The sequence below is a fragment of the Phascolarctos cinereus genome, unplaced genomic scaffold (assembly GCF_003287225.1).
Source record: "Phascolarctos cinereus isolate Bilbo 61053 unplaced genomic scaffold, phaCin_HiC Scaffold_2;HRSCAF=192, whole genome shotgun sequence".
NCBI classification, from domain to species: Eukaryota; Metazoa; Chordata; class Mammalia; order Diprotodontia; family Phascolarctidae; genus Phascolarctos; species Phascolarctos cinereus.
This window is the reverse complement of record NW_027555625.1, coordinates 146,770,817-146,789,078: the sequence shown is the minus strand read 5'-3', so window position 1 is coordinate 146,789,078 and position 18,262 is coordinate 146,770,817. Positions and strand designations below refer to the sequence as shown.

The following is an 18,262-nucleotide window of genomic DNA, read 5'->3' as shown; positions in this document are numbered from 1 at the left end:
GCAGAACAATTAATAATTTCTTGACATGCTTTAATGATTATTCCATCCTTTCAATGAAGGGAATTTCTATTCTGGATCTGAGTATTAATCAATAGGGAAGAACTAGTTGCTGAGTTGGAAATGATAGGAACCTTGGAGGGGGATCGATCTTAGTGACACGAGAAGAAAGCCTGAATGAACCCCAGATTTTGGGAAAGAAAATTTAGGAGGGTTCTAAGAAATTGCACAGGGGAAGTCAGCCCAGGAGGTATGGGAAGCTTTTAAGGATGAAATTCTGAAAACTCAAACACAAAACCAATTCCAGTTAAAAGGAAAAGGGGAAATTGTCCTCAGAGACTGATGTGAATGCACAGGGAATTCTGATCAACTTGGATTTTTAAAAGGCACGTACAAGAATTGTAAGTAAGGGCAAGTGATGGATGCTGAATGCAAAAACCTGGCATAGTCTTGGAAACATAGTGAGTGGTGTACTCAAGCTAGAATGAGCTGGTACTTTTGGGTAAAACAAAGTCCAAGCTGTATTGCAGAAGAGAGGATGGCCAAAGAAAGATCCAGAATGCTGTTTGGAGCAGTGAAAACTACAATGGAGAGGAGGCAGAGAGCACCTCAACTCATATTTTGCTTCCACTTTTAATCTCAAGGAGAATGATCTTTGGACCAGTGAGGACAGAACAAAAATGACTATAGAATTCATATCCAAGATAAACAAAGGACTAGTGATAATAACAAGAGCTAGCATTTATATAGTACTTTAAAGCTCACAAAGTGCTTTACAAATTGGGTCTCATTCAATCCTCCCAACAGCCCTGTGAAGAAGGTGCTATTACTATTCCCATTTTACATATGGGGAGACCGAGGCTGAGAGAGGTTAAAGTGATTTGCTCACAGTCACACAGTTAGTAATAATAGCTAACATTTATATCATGTTTTAAGGGTTACAAAGCACTTTATGTCTATTATCTCATTTAATCCGCACTACAGCTCTATGAAGTACTTGTGAGTAACTTGCCCAGGATCACACAGCTTTTAAGCATCTGGGATGGGATTTGAACTCAGGTCTTCTCAACTCCAGCTCCAACATTTTATCCATCGAGTCACGTAGTTGCCTCTAGATGATTTCAATTCATCAGGCCCAAATAACTTCATGTCAGGGTCCTAGAAGAATTGGTAGATGCCATTGCTGGGACATCGTCAGTGGTGTCTAAAATATCGTGAGGAACAGGACAGGTGCCGCAAGACTGGAGAAATGCAAATGTTCTGGTTTTGCAAAGAGGAAAGTGAAATGGAGCCTGTAAACTATAGGTTGCTGAGCTTGACTTTGATTCTTGACAAAATTCTGGAGCACATTACTAAAGGGATGGGTAGTAAACATTTAGAAAGGAAAGTGATGCTCACAAGGACCCTATACCAAGATTTTACAAAACTTTCAAGATGTTTCAACATCTGGTATTCTAGGCTAAGCTCATTTCGTATCCTGATAGGGTTACCAGCCTTTTAGAACAGGGGAATATTAAGGATATAATTAGCCTAGATTTTAGCAAAGAATGTGATATTTCATGCCATTCTTTTTGGGGAAAATAGGGCAGACATAGACTAGAATCAGGGTGCACAACCTGCAGCCTCGAGGCCACGTGTGGCCCTCTAGGTCCTTGGGTGTGGCCCTTTGACTGAATCCAAACTTCACAGAACAAATCCCCTTAATAAAAGGATTTGTTCTGTAAAACCTGGACTCAGTCAAAAGGCTGCACCGAAAGACCTAGAAGGCCACACATGGCCAGGAGGCTACAGGTTCTCTTCACTCCTAGACTAGATGATAGCATAGTTAGGTAGATTTGGAAATGGTTGTATGGCTGAACCCAAAGAGTAAGTTATTAATTTGTTGATTTCAGGTTGGAATGTCTCCAATGAAGTGCCCTTAGAATCTATACTTGGACCTGTGTTAATTATGATTTTGGTTAATGACTTTGATAAAGCAATAAATGGCATGCTTATCAGATTTGCACATGACACCAAGCTGGAATGGAGAGCTAGCAAATGCAGTCAGGATCCAGCTCTTAACCTGTGTGGGGCTAATTGGTGAAACCTCAGAACATGGAGCAGCAGTCTCCAGCTACCCAGCCATGTGATCTTCCTGCCATGCCGTCATGCATGTACCCCATCAACAGCTTTTGCACTAGGAGTAGTAAACTAATCACGACCACTGTTGCTTCTGGAACTCATTTGCCTTCTGGCTCCACTCACTGAAACTTTTGTGTTATCTGTGACTCCCTCAGTCACTCACATTCACCCCATACATCCAATCTGTTTCCAAATGTTGTCCATTTTACCTTCACAAAATCTCTCTCATGTGCTTCTTTCTCTCCTGTCACATGGTCTCTGCCCAAGTACTGGCGCTTACCACCTCACATCTGTACCTTTGTAATACCTCCTAATTGGTCTCCCTGCCTCCAGGCTGTTCCCACTCTAATCCATCCTCCACCAGCTACCAAAGGGATCTTCCTAAATCTCAAGTCTGACCGTGTCACTCCCCCCATTACTCAACACACTTCAGTGACTTCCTATAAGCTAGCATCAAATGATAAGTCCTCTATTTGACATTGAAAACCTGGCCTCTTCCATTTTCTTGCAATTTGTTTCCCTATTCACATTCTACAGTCCCATAATTGTAGGCCTTTTTGCTTCATCACATAGGACACTCCATCTCCCAAATTCATGACTTTTCATTGATTGTCTCCCAAGTTCTCTCTTCTCATAGCCACCATTTCTCTTCCCTGGCTACCTTTCCTAGTCTGTCCTCTCTTGCCTTCTGAAATGGCCTTCCATTCACACTGCATATGTCTTGTATACACAATTTTTACATGATGTCTCCCTCATTAGAACATAAACTCCTTAAGGACAATGACTGTGTTATTGCCCATGTATCCCTGGCCCTTCTCCTGGTAAAGACTTAATAAATACTTGTTGGCTGACTGACTAGACTTCTCTTTTGCCGAGTCACTGCTTTTCTACATTTGTTATTTACTCCTATGTGTATAAAAGGTCATTGAGGCAGGAAGAAACAGTAATGCTTTCTAGTTTGTATTCCCAAAGCTAAGTGCAGTAGTTAGCTAACAGTGCTTAATAAATGCTGGTGTTCTTTTTTTTTCCATTCATTCATTCATTCGTTCGTTCATTCATTAAGATCTTAACAGGCTAGTATGTTGGACAAATGCAAATTTATATTTGCGTTGGTTTTTTTTAATTGACTTTATAAGTAAAAGATAGGAAAGATGTGCCTAGATAGCAGTTTGAAAAAGATCTGGCAACTTCAGAGGAAGGCAAGTTCAACATGAGTGAGCAGTGTGATATGGCTACAGTACTAGGGAAGTCTTAGTGTTCAGTCCTAGGGAGGTCTTACTGTCCTCTACCCTTCTCAGCCCACATCTGGGGCACTGCATTCAGCTCTGGGCATGGATTAGGAAGGCATTGCTAAGTCGGAGAATGTCCAGGGGAGGGCACCTGGAATGAGGGCCACATGAGGGCCAGTTGAAGGGACTGTGTATATGTTCTTGTTGTTTAGTCATTTTCTACTCTCTGTGACCCCATTTGGGATTTTCTTGGCAAAGATGTTTGCCATTTCCTTCTTCAGATGAGGAAACTGAGTAAAACAGTGTTAAGTGACTTGCCCAGGGTCACACATCTAGTAAGTATCTAAGGCCGGATTTGAACGTGGAAAATGTGTCTTCCTGACTCTAGGCCTGGCTCCCTATCCATTGTGCAACAACACAACACAACAAGCTGCAACAACAACCACAACAACAACCACAACCACAACCACCAAAATGGAGGAAGACATGGGACTGCCTGAGGCAATACACTTCATTTTTGGAAAGCACCAATTGTTGGGAAATTTTTTCATTTTTTTTTCTGATATTAATCCTAAATTCACCTCTTGGCAACATCCCCCCATTGCTCCCTAGTTCTGTCCTCGGGGCCCGACAGAAAAAATCCAATCCCTCCTCCACAGAAGGAAGAGCCCTTTAAATACCTGACCACAAATGTCATCCCTCTCCTCTGAGTGTTCTCTTCTCCATGATAAAACCACCCCCAGTTCCTTCAGCTGGGCCTCATGAAAAGAGCCTCTAGGCCCTTCCCGATTCTAGTGGCCCTGCCCTGGAGGTCCTCTAGCCTATTAATGCCCTTCCTAAATGGCGGCACCCAGAGCTGAAAAGCTAATGCCTTTTATGAATCTGGAACACAGCTACTTATTGTTAAAATATCAGATTACCACTTGCCCTGTTCCGAGTTCTTAAGGGGTGGGACACAGCATATAAGTAGGTAATAAATATTGATTTCTGATCTAAATGTTCTCTCCCTATTTAAAACATAAATACAAAGACTATGCCCCTTATTAAGGTAAAGAGTTTCCAAAGTTTTTGATAACTGGTAGGCATAACTTTGTATCATTCTCAGGCTTCTCATACTAAATGCTCATCTTGAACAGAAGAAGCTTTGAGAGAGCTGTGGTGTAGCTGAAAAACAATTGGATTTAGAGTCTGAAGACCTAACATTCTAATCTCAGACCTGAGTGCTGGCTAGGTGGTACAGTGGATAGAGTGCTGGGCCTGGAGTCAGGGAAACCTGAATTTAAAGCCAGCCTCAGACACTTAGTAGCTGAATGACCCTGAGTAAGTCACTTTGCCACTGTTTGCCTTAGTTTCCTCATCTGTAAAATGGGGATAATAATAGTACCTATCTCCCAGGGTTGTCATGAGGATCAAATGAGATTATATTTGTAAAGTGCTTAGCACAGTGCCTGGCATGTGGAAAGTGCTTAATAAATCCTTCCTTCCTTCCTTCCTTCCTTCCTTCCTTCCTTCCTTCCTTCCTTCCTTCCTTCCTTCCTTCCTTCTTTCTTTTCTATTTCAGCTCTGCCATTAGGTGACCTTGGAAAAGTCCCTTAAAATTTCAGCCTTTTCAAGTATAAAATATGGACAATACCAGCATTATTTACATCACAGGGCTAGTGTGAAGCTCAAGCAAGATAATGAATGTAAAGTACTTTATAAATCACAAAACACTATATAAATGCCAGTTTGGTGCTAACAGCAGCCAGAACCATGGGGCAGATAACTGTTAATGATCCTGTACCCCTTCCTCACTGTTTTGTCCTGGACTTCTTTTTTTAATCTAGAGTTACTCATCATTGCTTCTACCCTATTGGTAAACTCTGCTTTGGCATACCCAGGTTAACAAGCATTAAACTAAGTTCTTAAGATCATAGCTGGACAAGTAGTTTAATTAAATTAGAAAAAAAAACACCCCAAAATAAATAGTTCCATTTATCATCATGGAGGATTAGTCCACTCACACTCCAATACCAAATCTCTACCACAGAAAAACACAGTTTAACTTAGAGTCTGATTTGCTCAGCTGCAGTCTCCCAGACACTGCAGGGAGAAAGAAACAGAAAGTCATTGACTGATCCTAGGCATCTCAGTTTATGATACAGAGACAGGTAGTCCACATAGAGGAGGGCTGGGTTAGCTTTGGCGAGCTTCCTGGTGGCAGCGAAATGGGCCAATAGGACATGAAGGTCCCTCTCAGAAGCCCTGAGGTGGATCAGTGTGGTTCATGTACCTGTTACAGAAGCCTCCTCTTTGGGGCTTAGAGGCTGCCTAGAGGCCCCTAGGATCAGTCCTGCTCAGAAATCTATTCATCACAAGACTGATACTGGCAGCCAGCAGAGTCGGCGCGGGGAGGGGGGGGCGGGGAGGAAGAAGGGGAGGATGGTATTACTAGGCTGCCAGCCAGGCCACACTGTGTCTCTTCTTTCTCCTTCAAATCTCCCATTTCCAATCCAGTGTCTGCCCTCACATCTGCGGTACAACCAATTTGGGCCATGCTGGCAACACAACCAATAAGGAAATATCTTAGTCGTCTCTGCAAAGACATGGTCCCCAACGGATGCATTCCCTGCACACGTATTTGAAGGACCGCCTTACAGAAGGGGGATTCCATTTTTGCTACTTGGCCCAAGACAGCCAACCTGGGAGCAGGGGGCTGAAGTTGCAGGAAGACAGATTTAGGCTGTATGTGAGGAGAACTCTCCTACTGAAGCTGTACCAAAGTGCAATCGTGTGCCTCCGCGTATAACAAGTTTCCCCTCATTGAAGATCTTTGAGCTTGGATTGCACGACCACTTGTTGGAAGGATCAGTGGCTCGGCTGATGATTGGAGCAGATGGTGTCTGAGGTCCTTTCCGATTCTGAGAGTCCGCAGTTGTGTGGGGTGTTTGCAGCATGGTAGGGAGATAAGACACGCACCCAAATAATTACAGTCCGGGGTAATATGGACTTCAGAGCTAGATGAATGCAACAGATTGGAAGAGATGAGGGAATTAAAGAGGAAAGAGATTGCTTCCAGCTGGGATAGTCAGGGATGGCTTTAGGAGGATGAAGGATTTGAAATGGGTCTTGAAGTCAGTCAGTAAAGATGTATTCGGTGCCTACTACATGTCAGGCACTGCACAAGGTGCTGGGGTCACAAAGAAAGGCAAAAGACATTCTTTGCCCTCAAGGAGGGGCAGCTAGGTGGCGTAGTGAATAGAGTGCAGGCCCTCTCGTGGTCCTGAGTTCAAATCTAGTCTCAGACACTTACTAGCTGTCTTACCCTGGGCAAGTCACTTAGCCCTGTTTGCGTCAATTTCCTCCTCTGTAAAATGAGCTGGAGAAGGAAATGACAAATCACTCCAGTATCTCTGCCAAGAAAACCCCAAATGGGGTCATGAAGAGTTGGACATGACTGAGCAACAAAAGCCCTCAAGGGGCTCATGGACTAGAATGGGGAAGAACAGGCAGGATTTGGAAAGGCAGAGAAGAAAGAGGAAGATATTCAAAGGAAGGAGGAAGGGAAATGGTGAGAGTAAAGGGGCTGAAAATATAAGAGGTTTGCATGGACTGGGAGAATTATACCTGAGATCTAGCAGTTCACTTTTCTTAGTTCTTTTCTCTTCTTTTCTTCTTTTCTCTTCTCTTCTTTTCTTTTCTTTTCTTTTCTTTTCTTTTCTTTTCTTTTCTTTTCTTTTCTTTTCTTTTCTTTTCTTTTCTTTTCTTTTCTTTTTCTTTTCTTTTCTCTTCTCTTCTTTTCTTTCTTTCTTTTCTCTTCTCTTCTTTTCTCTTTCTTTTCTCTCTTTTCTTTTCTTTTCTTTTCTTTTCTTTTCTTTTCTTTTCTTTTCTTTCTTTTCTTTTCTTTTCTTTTCTTTTCTTTCCTTTCCTTTCCTTTTCTTTTCTTTTCTTTCCTTTTCTGTTTTTTTGGCTAGGCAGTGGGGTCAAGTGACTTGCCCAGGGTCATACAGCTAGTAAGTGTTATGTGTCTGAGGCCAGATTTGAACCCAGGTGCTCCTGAATCCAGGGATGGTACACTGTCCACTGCACCACCCAGCTGCCACCTAGTAGTTCACTTTTATATAGTATCTTAAGGTTTACAAAGTGAGGTGGGTAGTGACCCTTTTACAGAGAAGGAAACAGGGTCAGAGAAGGTGAATTACGGTGGGTCACATTAGTTAGGATTTAAGCTCAGATCTTTCCTCTCACAATATACTCTCTTGCTTCTAAAGAGGATTCAGTCCTTATGACTCCTCGGGGGGGTCTTGTCCCTCAAGTTTCTGAAAAGTCTCCTCAACTGAAATTGGCAACACATCTAGGGGACTTTCCTTCATCGACCAGCTCTTGTTGACTCTGGGGTGGAAACTTCTTGTGCCCCTGGAAAAATGCTTCTCCCGAGGCAGTTCAGCAAAGTCCCCGGGTCTGACTTTGCTGAGCAATAGAAAGTAATGGAATCAGACCAAGGGAAGAGGAGACAGCTGGTGTTGGGGAGAACGGTGACCTGGAGAAACAGCATGCTGTTGGCACCCAGTGTAAGCATCAGACCCAAAGGCTAGGAGAGGGGCTAGCTAGGGGTGGAGCCACTCACGGCTTCTGCTCTTCCTGCCCTCCTCTCCCTCCCCTTCCCCACCAAACTACCTCCTGTGTCCTGTCTTTGCCTAAAACAACATTATCGATTTGTCAGAGCAGATACCTGAATACCCCTTCCCATATTCTTTATCACATTTTCCCTTAACCCTTGCTCCTCCATTACCCTCCACTCCAACCGTGGCAGAGCTCAAAATTCTGTGTCCCCAAGCCAAACTGTTAGATAGGGCCTTGGTGCCCTTGATCCATTGCAAAATAACAATTCTAGCCTCCCTGCAATGCAGAAACTATGCAGGCACTAGTGTCCCAGCTCCAAAATTTATTAGCTGTATTACCATATGGGAAATCTTAATCTTTCTGAGCCTCAGTTTCCCTGTCTGGGAGGCAGTGCAGAACAGTGGGAACATGCTGGCCTTAGAGTCAAGAATACCAGGGTTTAAATTATGAATTTTAGCACTCACTAGCTATGTAATCATGGACAACTCACAACCTCTACCTCAGTTTCTTCATCTGTAAAATGAGTATTCTGAATCAGTAAAGATCTGGGTTTAAATCCTCATTAATGTGACCTGGTATAGAATTCACCTTCTCTGACCCTGTTTCTTCCTCTGTAAGAGGGTCAAAGTCATAATGATACCTGCACAATCCACCACTTGGGCTTGTAAGGAGAGCACTTTGTAAGCCTCAAGATAGTATATAACCGTAGTACTGCCTCAAAGGGTTATTGTAAGCGCCAAGTGAGATCATACAGAGAGCGTCTCCAAAGTCTTAGTACAGTTTTGAACTCTGAAAGCTTAACTAAATTTAATTTAAGCTATGAATGCTTAAAGCTACACTAAAATTTTGGGATACTCTATTTTTAAAACATGCCTTCGGCAGCTAGGGGGCGCAATGGGTAGACCGCTGTGCCTGGAGTTAGGAAAACCTAAATTCAAATCCCACCTCAGACACTTACAAGCTGTGTGACCCTGGACAAGTCACTTCACCCTGTGTGCCTCAGTTTCCTTGTCTGTAAAATGGGGATGATAATAGCATAGGTTGTTATGGGGATCAAATGAGATAATAATTGTGCAGTGCTTAGCACAGCACCTGGCACAAAGTATGTGCTATGTAAATGTTGGCTGTTATTGTTGTTACTATTACTATGTTAAAACACTATGTCAGCTGTTATTATTGTCTATAACATGGAAACAATTTTTCATAGGACCATAGGATGTAGAATTAGAGTGGGAGGGGACCTCAGCTGGCCATCTTGTCTAACACCCTGCTCTTACTTGTCTTTCCTTTTTCTCATATTTGTGTCCCCTTGCTTAGCCCAATATGTGGCACATAATAAGTGCTTCATACATGTTTGTTGACTGACTTACAGATGAGGAACCTGAGATTCAGGAAGAGTAGATGAATTGGTCAAGGTGACATAGGTTAACCAACCAAAAATTATTTGTTAAATGCCCAGTATGTGCCAGGTACTGTGCTAGGCACTGGGAGTGCAAGAGATGAGAATGGAAGAATTCCTGCTCTCAAGGAGCTTGCATTCTATGGAAGAGATCATACATATACATATACAATCTATACATACACACATATATGTATATATAGTATATATGTGGGAAAATGGGATATAGTTGTAAAACTTAGCTTACAGGGTTGTTGGGAGGAAAGTCCTTTGCCAAACTTAAAGCACATCACAAATGTGAGTTATGATTAGTAACTGATCGATAAACATTTATTAAGCACCTACTATATGCCAGGCACTGGGCTAAGCGCTAGGGATACAAAAGCGCAAGGGATACAAGAGGCAAAAGACACTCCTTGCCCTCAAGGAGCTTACAATCTAAAGGAGTGAGACAACATGCAAACAATATATACAAAGTGAGTTATACACAGGCTAAATAGGAAATAATATTTCTAGTTAGAGAGAGAAAGAATTCAGGCTAGGGGAGGGACAGAGGAGAGCTCTTTCTTCTTTGTTCTGACTCTAGTTTCACTATTCTGGCTGCCCTACCAGCTTACCAAGGTCCTTTCCAAATAGTGGCATCCAGAACTGGAAAGATAATGCCTTTTATGCATTTGGGAGTTAGCTACTTATTTTCCAAATATCAGATTACAACTTAACTTCTTCATGTTTTTTAGAAGGGTAGAGTATGGAGCATATATGGGGTAGCTAGGTGGCACCATAGTGCATAGAGAGCTAGGCCTGAAGTCAGGAGGACTCATCTTCCTGAGTTCAAATCCAGCCTCAGACACTTCCTAGCTGTGTGCCCTGGGCAAGGCCCTTAACCTCATTAGTCAGTTTCCTTATTTGTAAAATGAGCTGGAGAAGGAAATGGCAAACATCTTTGCCAAGAAAACCCCAAACGAGGTCACAGAGAGTCAGATATAACTGAAAATGACTGAACAACAACACAGAACATAATAGGAAATGCTGTTTTGATTTCTGATCAAGTGTCCTCTTCCTATTTAAAACATAAATTTTAAAAAATGCCCTGTGTTAAAGTAAAGAATTTCCAAAAGCTTTCCATTACTAGGTCAGAAACTACTTTGCACCATTTTCAGGCTCTTCATATTAATGCTTATCTTGAATAAAGGCGTCTTTGAGACAGCTGTGATGTGGTAGAGAGAGAATTGGACTTACAGTCTACAGATCTGAGTTCCAGTCTCTTTTCTGACACTGGGTGACCTTTGGGCAGGTCCCTTAAAACCTCAGCTTGTTTTCTCACTATAAATTAGGGATAATGTCCACATTACTTAACATCACAGGGTTATTGTGAGGATCAAACAAGATAATGAATACAATGCACTCTGTAAACCTGTCTGGGGTCAGGGCCATGAGACAGGTGATTGTCAGTTATGCTGTACCCTAGGTCCTGGTATGTCCTGTTACCTTTTAGGCCTTTCTGAATTCATATGAAGCTCCATCCCAAGAGAAAGTTAGGTAAATGCTGTGACATGCTGTAAAGTTCTCCGCAAGCCTTCTTTGGGTTATGGTAATGGGTGTATCAGGGCAGCTAAGTGATACAATAGATGGAGGGCTGGGTCTGGAGTCAGGAAGACTTGAATTCAAATTCGGCCTCATATACTTACTAGCTGTGTGATCCTGGGCAAGTCACTTAACCCTGTCTGCTTCTCTTTCCTCATGTATAAAAATGAGCTAGAAAAGGAAATAGCAAACCACTCCAATATCTTTGCCAAGAAAATACAAAAGGGGTCACCCTTCCCGCAGAGTGTCATATTTTTAATCTGATAATGGAGTCTATTAGAAAAATGGGATTCAATATAGCTGCATACGTGTCGTATCTTGTGAGCCCCTTAAAGAGATCACAGACCATATTTTTTTTGTGTGTTTATGTTATACATCAATCACAATTATTTGCCTTTGAATTGAATTTAACCAAATGGTAAGCTACGCTAAGACACTTAATCTACACTTAATATTGCTGAAAGCTATCAATTTTTTGAAGGGAGGGAGACTTAGAATGTATCCCTGCTCTGAGAAAAGAGCTGGGAAAGAAAACTGTTTACAATCAGATAGAACATCTGGCCCAGGGCACAGAGAAGATCAGTGGAAAGCAACCAGCATGGTGAAGGGTCCTAGAGATGATGCCATAGCAAGAACTGGGGTTGTTTAATCTGGAGAAGGAAAGATTCAGGGAAAATATTGTATCTGTCTTCATGTATTTGAAGTCATCTGGAAAAGAGAGCAGATTTATTGGCTTGGTTTCGGTAGGCAGAAGTAATATTAATGACTAGAAGTTGCGAAGAGGTAGGTTTTTATTAAATGTAAAATAGATATGCACACACTTGTGTATATCTATATACATAGAGAGATCTATTTACATAGATCTATCTATCTGTCTACACACAATTAGAACTGTCCCAAAGTACAATGAGATGCGTCAGGGTGGTCTTTTGTTAGGCATATAGTAAGAAGGATTCGTTTTGGGTATGGATTGGAATATAGATAGATAGATAGATAGATAGATAGAGAGAGAGAGAGAGAGAGAGAGAGAAGAGAGAGAGAGAGAGAGAGAGATGTTCATATAGATATATATGTATATATATATATACACAGACACACACAGACACACAGACACACACACACACACACACACACACACACACACACACACACACACACACATATATATATATATGCCTATTTTATGCCAGGCACTGTGCTAAGGCACTGGGGGTATAGAGAATGATACAATCTCTTCTTACAATGATCTTAACATTCTAGTAGGGGAGATAGTAAGTACAATAAAGTCAATGAATATAGATGTACACGAGGTAGTTAAACACAACGTAGTTTGGGAGGGAGAAGGAGGTCACAAGCTGATCAGGAAAGGCTTCATGCAAAAGATGGTACATGAGTTGCACCTTCAAGGGAGAGATTTATGAGGTGAAGATAAGGAAGAGTGCATGGAGAATGGCTAGTACAAAAGCATGGAGATAGAAGATATGAAGTATTATATATGAGAAACAGAGAGAAGGCAAGGGGGAAAGATAGTGAATTCAGTTTTTAGATATAATGAGTTTCAGATGTATGACTAGCACACAGTGAGTACTTAATAAATTTATTGACTGACTGTAGGCTATCTAGTCTGTAATGTCCATTAGGAAAAGCAATTGATGATCCAGGACTGAAGCTCTGGGGAGAGACTGGGACTGGACATATAGATCTTTTGTTGTTGAGTTGTTTTCCAGTTATGTCCAACTCTTCATGACCCCATTTCATATTTTATTGGCAAAGACATTAGAATGGATTGCCATTTCCTTCTCTGGCTCATTTTATAGATGAGGAAACTGAGGCAAAAAAAAAATTAAATGGCTTGCCCAGGGTCACACAGCTAGCAAGTGTCTGAGGCTGAATTTGAACTCAGGTCTACCTGACTCCAGGCCTTGCTCTCTATCCACTTTACCACCTAGCTGTCCTGCATCACGTATATAAAAATAATTGTTAAACCCATTAGATCCGATGAGGTTATCAAGAAAGAATGTATAGAGGAAGAAGAGAAGAGGATATAGGAGAGAACCTTGGGGAATATATACCCAGTTAGGGGACTTAATATGGGTGAAGAATCACAAAGAAGAATGAAAAAGAGTGATCAGATGGGTAGGATGCAAGAGAATATAGGAGAGAGAGAGTGTTTAACAGGGTCAAGTACAGTGGATAGATTGAGAAAGAGAGGACTGAGAAAAAACCATCAGATTTATCAATGAGGAGATCATTGGGAACTTTGAACAGGGCACTTTCAGTTGAGTGATGAGGTCAAAAGCCATTTTGAAAAGAGTTGAGAGATGAAGGAGAAAAGAGGGAGTGGAAGCCATGAACATAGACAATTTTCTCAAGGAGTTTCATGAGGTATAAGGTGATAGCCTGAGGAGATGGTAGAGCTTGGTGAAGGATATTTAAGGATGGTAGACCCTTGGTATGTTCAAAGGAACTAAGGAAGGAGTCATTTGATAGGGAGGGGTTGAAGATTTGCGAGGATAATGGAGGATGGAATCTGCTAGTGAAAATGGTATGTAGAAGGGTTAGCTTTGGCAAGAGAAAGGTCTACCTTTTCATCAAATACTGGGGATAAGGAAGATAGAGTAGGGCAGGGTTGTGAAATCTGCAACCTTGAGGCTACATGTGGACTTCTAGGTCCTCAGCTGTGGCTGTTTGAGTCCAAGTTTTACAGAACCAAATCCTTTTATTAAGGGGATTTGTTCTGTGAAGTCTGGATTCAAAGGGCCGCATTTGAGGACCTAGAGGGCCACATGTGTCCTGGAGACCACAGGTTCCCCATCCCTAAAAAGAAAGGCAGAAAAGCGAGTTCACATCAAATGGCCTCAGTTTTCTCAGTTAAGTAAGAAGTAAGGTCCTCAATTGAGAGAAAGTGAGGAGGAGAAGGTATAGGGGAACTTCAGGAGGAAAGAAAAAGGTTTGGAGTAGCTTCTTTGGGGAATGAGATAGAATAAAGGGCTATAGAAATGCTAAATAAAGTACTATCATATTCTTATATAATAATATCTAGCATTTATATAGCACTTTAACATTTATAATACACTTTACACATATCATTTCATATTATCCTCATAGCAATACCAGAAGGTAGATGCTATTGTTGTCCCCATTTTACAGATGAGGAAACTGAGGCAGACAGTGGCTAAGTGACTCATCCAGAGTCACACTGCTAGTAAGTGTCTCAGGCAGGATTTCAACTCAGGTCTTCCTGACTCCAGGTTCAGTACTCTATGCCTTCTATCTCTGATCCCTAAGATGTAGATTCTCAGGATGAGGATGATTCTGGGATGATCTGAGCTGATCTAAGCCAAACAGCTTCAGTTCTCCTGGGAGTGTGGCCACTTCAAACTTGATTAGAAGTCAGAGGAGTCAGGGGAATCAGAAGCCACTTCCTCTTCACCTAGAAGCTGTGAAGTGTCTGTCTGCCAAAGGCACAAGTACATAATTAGAGGCTTAATTGCCTGTGTCTCTCCAGGGACTAGATCTCTCTTCTTTAAGGGACTGAGTCACAGCCATACTTTCTGTCTGGAGGTGATCCCTCAGGGATGGAGGTTGGAATGTGTCTGGTGCTCTATGCTCTCACGTCCCCCATTAAACCCATAAAGGGACGGATTGCATCAACCCTAACTTTCCGCTATTATAGTTTGAGCTAGGAAGTCGTAAGTCTGTAGCAGGAAGATGTCTGTTCTTGTATGGTCCCAGTATTGTACATACTGTCAAGCAGACCAAACTGGCCTCTAAGCTGTGGATGGCCAGAGCTGCACAGAGCAGGTGAGAGACAGGAGAGTCAGCAAACAGAAGTTTAATTTCAAAGTGAGGGAAACAGCTTGCAAGCAAGGAGACGTAGACACAGGTGCTGGGGCCCTGCCCTTAGTGGAGGGATCCAAGACAGTGTGGGGAGATCTCAATACCAATACCGATGGCTACTCAGTGAGCTGTAGCTCTGACAATGATGGGTAACAGCCTCAATGAGACAAGGTTGATTCATAGCAGGGCTTCGTGACCAGAACATGGGTGCTTGTCTGATATTGTCTGGTGCTTGCCCAAATTCAGAGAACACCTGGTGCTGGTCAAAGCAACACAATAATTATGGCATTTTATTAGAGGGTGAAATCATCCAGAGGGTGAGTGCAAAGGATTGTTGTTATGCCAAGCTCAGGGCACAGCTTGCTTGCTGGACCTTAGCTCTGGGAAACAGGGTGTCTTCTAAAAACTTGGCACTACCTTATGCCCAGAACCAGTCTTGTCCAGTAAAGCTGACTAGGTGGTATGACCCAACTCACTGGATGTTTTGACAAGTAAAGAAATAGCTCAATTTCTCTAGCCTTTTGAGGTTGACAAGGCACTTTCCTCACAGGCTGAGTAGAAATATTATTACCTTTATACTCCCCGTTTACAGATAAGGAAACAAGTTCAGAGTGACTTTTGTTCATAGCAGATCCTGATTTGAGGCAGCAGTGGTGCGGTAAATAGAACACCAAATCGGGAGTCAGGAGATCTGAGCTGAAATCCTGCCTCAGATACTTACTAGCTGTGTGACTCTGGGCAAGTCACTTAACACTCTCTGCCTCAGTTTCCTCATCTGTAAAATGGGGATAACAATAGTACCTACCTCCCAGGTTGTTGTGAGGATCAAGTTAGATAATCATAAAGTTCTTAGCTCAGTATCTCACACATAGTAAGTGCTATACAAATGTTAGCTATTAGTACTTATTATTAATAATAATAATCTTTCCAGTAATCTTTCCAATCTAGGGATGGGGAACTTGTGGCCTCGAGGACACATTTGGCCCTCTAGGTCCTCAAATGCAGCCCTTAGTGGCCTTGAGGCTGCAACTTTTCCATCCCCTGCAATATACCATCCTGCTTCTGTGTCCTTAAGCCTTAGTGGGACTGCACTACTTTGAAGTCTGTCTTCCAATGACAAATGAGATCAGAAAACATGAGCCAGTCTACTGAGTAGCTCAGATGGAGGAGCTAATGATGAAGAATATGGGAAGAAAAGCATGAGACACAACTTCATCATCATCCTCATCATCATTGACTCTTTTTGGGCAATTTGGAGTTTGCAAGCAACATATTTAAAATATGTAAAATTATGTATGTAACAATTACATATATGACATTGTTTTTAATGTCACAATACCTTGTAGGGATAACTTGAAAGGGTTGGGCATATTTAGTCTGAAGAAGGGAAGACTCAAAGGGGCACAAACGCTTATAGGGGTCCTTGAGTATTTGAAGGGTTATCATATGGAAGAGACCTTAGACTTGTTTTACTTGATCTTGGAGGACAGAACCAGTGGCTTTGGATATACACTGCAGACAGGTATATTTATGCTTCGTGTCAGGAAAAACTAAGTTAAGAGCTCTCCTCAAGTGAAATGGCCTCTTCTGTAGGTAATTGGTTACTTCTCAATGGAGCTCCTTAAGCAAAGAATGTTTGGCTTGCCCTTTGGGGTTGATATAGAGGAAATTCGTACTCAGGTATGGGTTGGATGAAGCGGCCTTGGAAAGCCCTCCAACCCTGAGATTTTGTAGCCTTATAAATTCTGTGATTCAAGGGACAGACTAGGAGAAGGAGAAAAGGACTTGGCAAGAAGAGAAGACTTGTTTACTCACTAGCTTTGATGAGAACATTTATGAAATACCTAACTTATTCAAAGAAGAAATAAGACATAGACAGACTCTTGACCTCAAGTGATTTTTATTTTGATGGGATGTGGCTTTGGGAAGAGTCAATAGAACATATAGGGAGATGAAGTAGAAGGTGATAGGAGCAAAGGAGAGCCAGGTAATGCACATAGAACAAAAACTCTATGCTCTGAATTTTGACAGATCTGCCAGGGACAAATTTATTAATTAAAAATTCATAAGTATCTCTGCTTAGAGAAAGAGAAATCCAGAGGGACAGAGCTCCATCCTGCTTTTGAAAAAGTTTTTCTCCAAGTAATTTTTAATGATAATTTGTAGGTTTTAAGAACAAAGACAAAATTTTTAAAAAATAGTCTTCTAGAGGCTGGTACTGGGGGAAAATTTCTTGAATGAGCTTTCAGGGAGAGGAAGCTGCAAATGTTCACGATTTTTAAGGTAAAACTTTGACACCAAGGTAGAGGTGCTGACTTTCTAGAATTTACAGATAAATTCAACTGAATTCAATAAACATTTATTGAGCACCTTCTCCATACCAAACATTGAGAATCCAAAGACAAAAAGGAGATGGTCCCTGCCTTCATGGAGCTGGGTGCAGAAGTATGTACACAGATAAGTAATTATAATGCAATTTCATAAGAGAGACATCAGAGCACCTCCCATTCTTGGAAGGAATCTGATCTAGTCCATGACTGTGTCTCCAAGGAAGGTTCAGATTTTGCCACCACCACCCCACAACCTACATGTCAGAACTAGAACAGAACCTTAGAGATCCCTGGCTGTCCCCTACTCCTGGAATGTTCTCCCTCCCTCCCTCTGCTTCTTAGAATCCCTGAGTTCCTGCAAGACGCAGCTTGAATGCCCCCTTCTTTAGAAGGCATTTCCTGGTCAACCCAGCTACTAGAGTATCTACTTTTGAAGTATATACACATGTATGTATGTATGTATGCAGATACATATGTGTATGTATACCCACACACATACACATACACACATGTTGGCTCCTCCATTAGAATGCAGACAACTTGAGGGCAGGGACTATTTCTGCCTTTCCTTGCATCTCCAGCTCTTAGCCCAGTGCATGGCAAAGACTAAACACTAACGCTTGGGAGCTGATTGATTGTCTTCTAGCAGCTGGCAGCAGTTCCTAGTTCCTTACACCACAGATATTACATTTTTGAGCAGTGTGACCCAGCTTCCCTGAGTTTGCAGGTCTAATAGAACCAACACATTTCTCAGAAGGGATAAATGTACTGGAATCCCTTCAGGTCAGTAGGTATGTACTAGAATCCATTCAGAAAAACTGGGTTTGAACCTTAGATCTGTCTAAGAACTGCAGAATATTAGAGTAGGAAGAGGCCTTAGAAATCATTTAGTCCAAATCTGTCATTTTACAAATGAGGAAACTGAGAGCTGGACTTAGAATTATGAAGAAATGGGTTTGAATCCTGCCTTGGACAAAATCATTTAGTCTCTATGGGCCTCAGTTTCCTCATCTGTAAATTGCTGCCCCTTCCAGCTCTAAATCTGTGGTCTTAGGGTTCTAGGAGCCTGTGACTCTGAGGAACTGACTTGGTGTTAAGGGCAGGCCCGAGTCAGACCCAGTTAGTTTAATTTCATTGTTGGGACTAAATGGGGGCAGCTA

At 41.9% G+C, this 18,262-nt stretch overlaps 1 protein-coding gene across 4 annotated transcripts in view; it reads left to right on the top strand.

Annotated features, from left to right (window-relative positions):
* Positions 1-18,262, top strand: part of KCNIP3 (potassium voltage-gated channel interacting protein 3) — a 156,577-nt gene that overhangs the window by 110,487 nt on the left and 27,828 nt on the right. Inside the window, exon 1 of one of the 4 annotated variants that reach the window (XM_020988361.2) lies at positions 16,166-16,294. The exons of the other annotated variants lie outside the window; for them this stretch is intronic. Within the exon in view, the coding sequence (XP_020844020.1) occupies positions 16,219-16,294 (76 nt within the window). The 5' untranslated portion in view covers positions 16,166-16,218. Of the gene's footprint in view, positions 1-16,165; positions 16,295-18,262 lie in introns of those variants that run through there. 4 annotated transcript variants of the gene reach the window in all.